The 8855-nt window shown below is 34.5% G+C and overlaps 1 protein-coding gene across 1 annotated transcript in view; it reads left to right on the top strand.

Moving 5' to 3' along the window:
* Nucleotides 1-5188, top strand: part of LOC110111298 (protein CHUP1, chloroplastic) — a gene marked incomplete at its 5' end in the record, with an annotated part of 8234 nt that extends 3046 nt beyond the window's left edge. Inside the window, one exon of the mRNA XM_020843094.2 lies at nucleotides 3819-5188. Coding sequence (XP_020698753.1) covers nucleotides 3819-4709 — 891 coding nt within the window. The remainder of the gene's footprint in view (nucleotides 1-3818) is intronic.
* Nucleotides 5189-8855: the final 3667 nt, after the last annotated feature.

Here is an 8855-nt window from a genome sequence, read left to right as displayed (position 1 = left end):
TTTTCGGGTTGACCCGGCAACCCGCCGGGTCAACCCGACCCGACCCGTTTTATCAAACGGGTTGAATCTGCGAACCCGGACCCGACCCGTTTGATAAACGGGTCGGGTCCAACCCGGTTTTTCCGGGTCGGGTCCGGGTCGGGTTGTCGTGTCGTGTCAAATATTGACACCCCTATGTATAAGGGAACCAAGTCTGTACTAAGAGCAACCCTGATAAAAGTTTTGAAAGGGCATTAACTTTAATTTTTCGTGTAAAGTTGTAGCTAAGCTACTCCTCTAACATACATTTACGTATCATGGCAACCCTACTTATATTAAAACTAGCAAGGCAATTATTTATAATATTAGCAACTATGCACAATAAAGTTAGCTCAAATTTTTTTATAAACTTCAATCATGGTGGAATGATAACGTCGAAGGAGCAGCTTTAATTGAAGGTGATCTTGATCAAACTAGTTTCTCTCCAAAGCTTCATGCATATAGGAGGAAGGCCATAAGAATCTTCTAAGAGAATTCTTCTCTATACATAGTCTACAGAAGGGCTCTATAATTTAAAAAAAAAAAAAATCTTAAACGACATGTAGATTTGAAAGCCCTAGAGGATATATAGCCTTGGACAACGTTCTCACTAAAATGTGCGTAAGTCAGCTCCATAAAATATGAACCCTAGGTGGTAGGATCTCCACTTATCTAAATGACCCCGAAGAATCTTGATTGGAATCCATAGAGTGCATCTAGTGCTATACAAGGTCCTCACAAGAAAATCCTTAGGAGGGTTTCATAATATATGAATAAAAAAAGAGCAAGTCTTAGATAAAGTTGCTGTTTATCTAAATTTAATCTCATCTCTAGATATGATCCACGGAAGGGCTTCATTATTAAATAAATTATTATGGGCACATCTATTCAAAAGCCTTATAGGATATCTAACTTTGGCCAAATTTTGTATTAAAAGGTCCCGATGAAGGCTCCATAATATATAGACCCTACGTAGTCTGGTCTCTATTTATTTGAAAGACCATCAAGAGCTCCTCTATTGGGAAGCTCTGAATGACACCTGATATTGGGAAAGGTCATTGTTAGAAAAATCCCAAGAGAGCTATATAATATATGAACCCCAATGGAGCAAGTGGCATATAGAGTCTCCAGTTATTTCAAGATATTGGGGGGCATGTCAATTTAAAAACCTACAAGGCACTGATAGGAAATACTTGATTTCAAGTATTTCCTAGCCAAATCTGAAGCAAATCTCAATGAAATCCGCTGTTTGCAGCAGAAAATCAGCAAGAACAGTGGAAAAACAGAGAAAATTCTAAGAGAATAGCGGAGAAAAATCACCCAAATAGCTTGTATTTTACTAGTAGATGAAAGAAAAATAGCAAAGATACAAAGATCCTCTATTCGAGAGGAGGATCACACTCTCCCAATCTCTAGAAATCAGATCTAGAGCCCTAGCACCCAAATGACAATAAGAGAATTTCTGAATAATCCAAAAGTCCCCCCTCACCCTAATCTCCCTCCCATACTTAAAGCATACAATTAATTAAAATACATAAAAGGACCAAACAGCCCTTGCCACCCCCTCCTTTTGAATTTAAATTTGTTTTGAGCAGTGGAGCCCACCCAATGGGCGGGATTAGTAGAGGGAGGCGAACTGTTTCCGCCTCCTATAGACCCGCAGAGCCGGCCCCTTGGCCGGCCTAACAGTCACCTAATGCTAGATAGGCATGAAGGGTCTATCAATCAATTCCTTGCATAAATGTTATGCTTCCACCTTCCCACCTCCAGACTAAAGGAATAATTTTAGTGTTGTTGTTGATGCATCTCTTGATGATTGTATGCCTTAGAAAGGAATATCAGGTTGAATCCATAAACTAAATTCATGAGAAATATATTTTTTCTCAAGAAAAATCGAATTACAAGACATCAAAAATCAAATTTTGATGAGCATGCAAGTTACACAAGAAAAAAATCTCTAAGTCTATAATATATTAAGGGACAAATTTGAGAAGTCATTATTTTGTAATTTCTTCATGTATAAAATGGAATATTTTGGCATGAAAAAGAATTCATGCAAGGAGCTAATGATATAGGCAATGTGCTAAAAAAGTATTGAATTTGTTGGCAACTAGTTTAATTGCAAAAGTTCATTGTATTTAGAAATGTTGATTTTGTTATAAAAAATTTCAAAATGATTTTTTTAGTAGTATCAAGTCGACAACATTTGATGCTGAAAAGTTTTCGGAGAATCATACATGTGTGGAAGAGGCAATGAAAAAAATTCTACCATAATGACTAGAAATTGTGGGAAAAATCATCAAAATTTTGATAAAAATCATTAAAAAATTAAGTTATTGGTTGAACTATTGACTTTCATAGAGAAACCTTTCACCATCATCTACACACTACTCTGCTGATGACGCAGTACCACATCAACATTCATCTTCCTTTTGATGGATTTTGAATGTGGGAACAATCTATTTCTTCTTAGATTAAAATTAAAGCCTCAAAATGAGACAAAAAATCTCACTACCTCATTTAAACTCGTGCAACCAAGACGATCGACCTCCTTTTAAGATAAGTCTTGAATTAAAAATGATGAACCACTCTCACCACTTAAAGTTATACTTCATGTAAGATAGATTTCTGCCTTTTCTTTAGAAAATTGAAGTCTAATAAAAAAAATGTGCTCTCTTTTGAACCTCATAAGAGTATTTGAATATTTATAAACTTTTGTGGAGGGATTCGAGGATCAAGGATTATTCCTTCTAAAAGAAGGCTTAAAAAAGGAATTTGGAGCTAAAAAAAAATGAAAATGAAATACATGTGCATGCCCAGTTGTATGTGGTATTGGTCGCTCGCCGATGGCCCCAACCAACTTTTAAGGTTTTGACAAGCCTTTATAGACATGTTAGGGTCTTCTAAACTATTTTTTGACATTTTGGATGTGATTTTGACACTTTTGGAATCTAATAGAGTATTTATACACAATTTTAAGTTATTTTGGAGGGTTTTAATATGATTATTTTATTAATTTTTGTTCTAAATATCATTTTGACTCTACTAAAAAGTTAGATTATGATAAAAAAGAAACCTCTTGGTTCATGACTTGAGAGGTCTTTGTTGACATTCAAATGGTATTCGCTCCTTGGAATTTTCTTTTATTCTAATTTCATATTCCAAAGCTTTTAAGCCCCCAATTGGTTCATAACTCGAGAGGAGGTTCATATTGGCATTCAAAGAGTAGTCACTCTATATAATTTCATAACCCAAAAATTTTAAGGCCCAAAATATTTTTGGGTTAATAGATTTGATGTTCAAATGTATGAAGCAAGTAATACATCACAAAAAAAGTCATCTGATCAAGTATGAGTTCTAACATACTTTTACATCTCAAAACATACAAGTATTTTGGGCCATAAAGTGCGAGTTAACTTTAAAATGATTTGAATTTATTTCAATAATCTTATATTCGAGATAGTATGATACGATGAGATAAACCCATCAAATGGATAGATCAAAGTTTATGTGAGTTTAAATTAAACGCTCATAAGTATAATTAAAAATTTCTGGAGGCCATTTGGTGATCAAACATTCTCCAAAATTTGCATGTTTATATTAAAAATGAGTGATTCAACGAGATGAATTTGACATGCTATCTTTTTGTGGCTTATCTGTAGTTTTCTAGGAAAACAACTTGTAAATTTCCATCCACTCAACATGTTTCTCTTAATTTTTTTTATTTCAAACCTATAACTTCCCATGAGATCTTTCTTCATCTTGGGATAAGATCACTAGATCTCCTACCTGACTTGCAGGCAGAAGAGTTGGAGGAAGTCCAGAACCTAAAACAATCCAATGACAAGCTGTTAATGGAGATTGAGAAGCTTCGGCTCAATCACAGCTCAGATGTAGAAGAGTTGGTTTACCTTAGATGGGTCAATGCTTGCCTAAGGTATGAGCTAAGGAATTACCAGCCTCCACAAGGGAAAACAGTTGCAAGGGATCTAAGCAAGTGCTTGAGCCCCAGATCTGAGGAGAAAGCCAAGCAACTCATTCTAGAATATTCCAACTCTCATGCCGATGCGAATGCCATGAATCCGATAGTCCTCGACGACCACTCATCTTCTTCAAATGTGTCCACTGGAGAATCAGATATCGCTTTTATGGAAATTTCCTCCACTCTGAAGCACAGCTCAAACAAAATAAAGTTCTTTAGCAAGCTTAAGAAGCTCATACTTGGAAAGGACCATCATCACTGTAATAGAGTCTTCTCAGTTGACAAAACTCCTACCACTTGTAATTCAGATCACAGAGTTTCCTTCTCCAACAGTTCTGTTGAAGATATATTTGGAAGAGATTCAAATGATAGCTTTTCTTCCACCACAGTTGAAGAAATCAGCTTGGCAGATCAGACACCAGCAATTGAATTGAGATCCTCAGTGGATTTACAAAGGCCAAGAAGGACAAGTTTAGAGGTTGTAGAAGGGGAAGGAGAAGCTTATAGCAGTGAGAGAGATTCATCTTATAGTCATAAGAGAACAGGCTCTGAAGAGGTGGTGCCCCCATTACGTTCAGCTCACAGTAGAAGTGCTAGTAATGAAGAAAATGATATGGCTGAGAAGATTGAGCTGAGAAAATATGCTGAGGTTTTGAAAGGTTCTATTGGGACGAAAACGGTCATCAGGAAATCTACATCGTTTAGTTAGTGATGACTGGTTGCAGTAGAGATTTGGGTTGCTTGTTGTGTCACATAAACAAATATGATCAAATTGGCTATCTAAATTTTGCCAATATGCTCAGTAAGTATATTTTCTTGTTTAGGGTTGAAATCCCTCATAAAAACTGCTCTAGCTTTGTTAGAAATAAAAAACATAATTTTTTTGTAATAATTGGAGAAATTTCCTCTTCTAAAACTTGGAGAAATTATTATGTGCGGAGACTGATCATCCGCAGACACCAGAATACGCCATGTCAGTGGTGCCGAGCCGCGGTACCGAGCACAGGGTGATGTGCCGCATTTTGACTTGTCTCCAAAGACGATCGGCATCCGCGCAGAATAATTTTTCCAACGAGCCTCTTTTGTCTCTATCTTCTTTTTTCTCCTGTTTTTTGTTGTAAAAGGCTGATGTATTGTTGGGCTTTGTTATTTAGTCAATCTTTGAATTTTAGTCCATTAATGCAGGAACTTTTTGCTCATCTGCATTGCTCTTGGAGTTTGACAAACTTGCCATGTTTCCACTGCAAAAAATTGACTATAAATTAGCTTGTTACCGACTAAATGAGTATGTGCTTTTAAAATTCAGCCAATTAACTGTGAATTCTTTTTTTTTTAAATAAAATTAGAAAAGTTTTGAATTTGGCATTCTATTTTGTTTTCTTTAATAATAAATAAATGAGTTATCCAGCATTTGGCTTATTTATATTTTATTTCTTCTATTTAAAATTTGGAAAAATACTGTCGTTGTCAGGTCCCAAGTCTTGGATGAGAAAAGTGGAGGGTTGCATTAGGTAGTCGACAGCCAGCGTAAAACTTGTCGAACAATAATAATATGAATCCTTTAAGAAATTGTGTTAATGCTAGAGCGTCCCCTGAACAATTATTACGTCCTCCGATCGGACGCAGAGGAACGTCCGATCTGAGGCCAAATTTCGCCAAAAAACGAGTTGTACCGAGCAATATCAAACAATAACGAGGAATACCATCATTTGAAGACCCAATACCGAGTTATACTGTGCTAAACCGAGAAATACCGAGTTATACAAAAGTTGTACCGAGTTTTTCCTAGAAAAAATCGGTACAACTCGGTATTTCTCGGTACAGCTCGGTATAGCTTGGTATGAGTCTTCAAAGAGCGGTATTCCTCGTTAATATCAAATAATACCTAATTGTACCAAACAAATACCGAGTTTTTTGGTGGGATTTTGCCTCCAACCGGACGTTCCTCTACGTCCTTACACCGGACGTAATAAAAGTTCTATGGGATCGGCATGTGAAGACGGTTTCCAACAAATGCATCATAAGACCAACATGTTCAAACTTTAGTTTGAAACAAGCTCACATATAATTCAAACATTTGCTTGAACTTGATTTAAACCAATGTTGGAACGAAGATCCAGGCTTTGTTTGGGACAACTTTCTTAATGCTTCTTAAAGCATTTTTCTCGCACGAAAAATAAAATTTTTGTAATAAAAAGCTGCTTTACAAAGTAGTAAGAAAGCCGTCCCAAGCGAAGCCTCAAGTTCAAAAAACATTTGAATTTGTCTAAAATAAACTTTTGTATATATTTATAAAAAATATATATCAAATGTTATGAGGTATATAAAAGAAATCCCACTTAAAATATATATCTTAAAAATGTGTTTAGAATGCCGGTCTTCATGCTGGATTTGAGGTACCTAAAATTGATTTTCCCATTGTTATGGGAACTTGAGTGCAGGCTTTCATTTTCTCCATCCATTTTCTATTTGTAAGAACTTTTTGTTAACACAAAATGATTGGCAAAATAATTAGTTGAATTGCATGACAAGTTAATGATCTTCACTTTGTACTTTTAATGCATTTTGCTTTTCCTTTCCGAAAGAACAAAGGATTTGCTTTCTTTAAGCGAAAGAGTGCTCAGTGCCTCTATTATTGGAAGAAATCTATTAAAAAAGTATGAAAACCTCGTGGAAAGATTCGACTTTAGAGCTTATGATTCACTTTAAGTGATGAAAACAAAAGTGAAAGTCTAATGAATAATTAGTTCGTGTTGGATTCAAATTTATTCAGGAGTGTATCTGATTTTACTAATAGAGATGACTAATGAGAGCGAGAAAATAAGACTAACGAATATGAGAATATACGAGAAATTAAGTGGTTTTTATTGAGCAGTGAAAATGATATGAAATCTAACATATATTTCGAGTTATTATGTGACAAGTATTGTAACAGACACATAGACTTGGTTGAAGATACAAACATGGTTGTCTGACTCTGATGTAGCTATGAACACTCTCTGACAAGTATGTCGGGCTAGTCCTCGGAGGTGAGTCCTTAGGAACAAGGACATCGAGTGAGTCCTTGAGAGCAAGTGTCTTTAGCAAAAAATCTGTGAAGCAAATCAATAGTGAGTTGGGGACGATCATAGTTTATTGAGTGGGGTTTTCATATAACTTGAACTCGGACATTAATGAAACTCGAATGACCTTAGCTAGGAATGTGATAGCCTAAACTCTTAACTATCGAGATTTTGTCAGCTTTGTCTTAAGAGCCTCACGATTTTGTCATATTGGTGTAACTTCTCAATAGGTCATCCATCATCCTATAATTGCTCCAGCGGAGTTTCTCAATAGGTCATCCATCATCCTATATAGCACGCTTAACAGCGGAGTTTCTTAATAAAACTTCGATCATTAATTACATCAAAAGGCGCTTTGATGTTTAAGAGTTTAGCTTATTTTACTTAAGGGGTTTCACAACCTCCCTCACTTAAGTAACTGACTTCAAGTTCATCATCTTTATCCCATAATTGCTCCGGGATGAGCACGCTTAACTATAGAGTTTCTTAATGAAAGTTTAATCATTACACCAAAAGTCACATCGATATTTAAGAATTTAGCTTATTTTACTTAAGAGGTTTCGCAAGGAAAAACTATTTGAAAAACTAGGGTCCTCCTAATACGAACCCTTCTTTGTCTGAAAGCTTCGTAAAGCCGGTCCTCTACCTGAATTCGATATAAAATTATGATAATAATTTCTAAAATTTTATCAATTAAAATAAATTAATACACACAAATAACTAATATTTCATAAAGTAATATTTATGCGAATGTGGGACCAATATAATGAAGAAATCGTGTAAGGAATGCATGATTTTATTAATTTTGTATGTATCCCATAGCTCTTTTTGTTGTGTGTTAAATTTTTCTTAAATAATGACAAATATATATACAGATAGGCTCGTCTTCTACGTCAAGCCTTCCTCATAATCATTCAAAGCAATGGCTTAAATCTCAGCCGTTGATTCTCAAATCATTAAATCAATAATGTAATATTCATAATTCTTATTATAAGCACTCTATTTAAATAAAAAAAGTGCAATAATGCATTTGCGTGTGCTAATAAAGAAAAACATCTGTAATAGAAATATTATCATTCATTATTATAACTTTTTTGTATTTTAGTCTAAAATAAGGTGAGATTTTTATTATTTTTTAAAAAGCAATTAATGGATTTGTTTATTAATATATTAGTGGATAAAAAATTTATAATCATAAATCAATAAAAATTCATTTTTTGCTGGGTAAGCATCATTCTTGTATGAATATAAATGCTAAGGGTCTTTGATTTCATTTGTGAAAACTTTTAGCAAATGTTTTTTTCGATGCTTTTAAGAAATAAAAGCTGCTGTAGAAAGCAGTAATAAGATTGTCTCAAATGAAGCCTTAGTCAATAACTATGGCTTGAATATAAAAAAAATTATTTAAAAATTGGGTTGATATTTGAGTTAAATACAGTTATGATCAAAATTAACGAACCAAATAATAAGCTAAATTCAACTCAAATATAATTTGAATTGAATCGAATTTGACTAATATCAAATTAGCTTGAGATTGAATCATTATGTTTATGCATATTTATATGAATATATGTGCACATATTTATTCATTGTGGTTTGTGGTTGTGAATGGATTGCAAATGACTTGGTTTTGTGGCCATAAGATGGCGTTGGGTATACTTCATCAAGGAATTCAGCGAAGGAGAGAGCTAGCGAACAATTCAAGGAGAAAATAGGAGTTGGATGGAGGCCTCCTATGATGTCCCAGAATCTAATTTAAAAGATTTTTTTTTTAATTTACACAATCAGAGCTA

This window comes from Dendrobium catenatum, unplaced genomic scaffold (assembly GCF_001605985.2).
Source record: "Dendrobium catenatum unplaced genomic scaffold, ASM160598v2 fragScaff_scaffold_665, whole genome shotgun sequence".
NCBI lineage: Eukaryota > Viridiplantae > Streptophyta > Magnoliopsida > Asparagales > Orchidaceae > Dendrobium > Dendrobium catenatum.
This window is presented reverse-complemented; position numbering and strand designations above follow the sequence as displayed.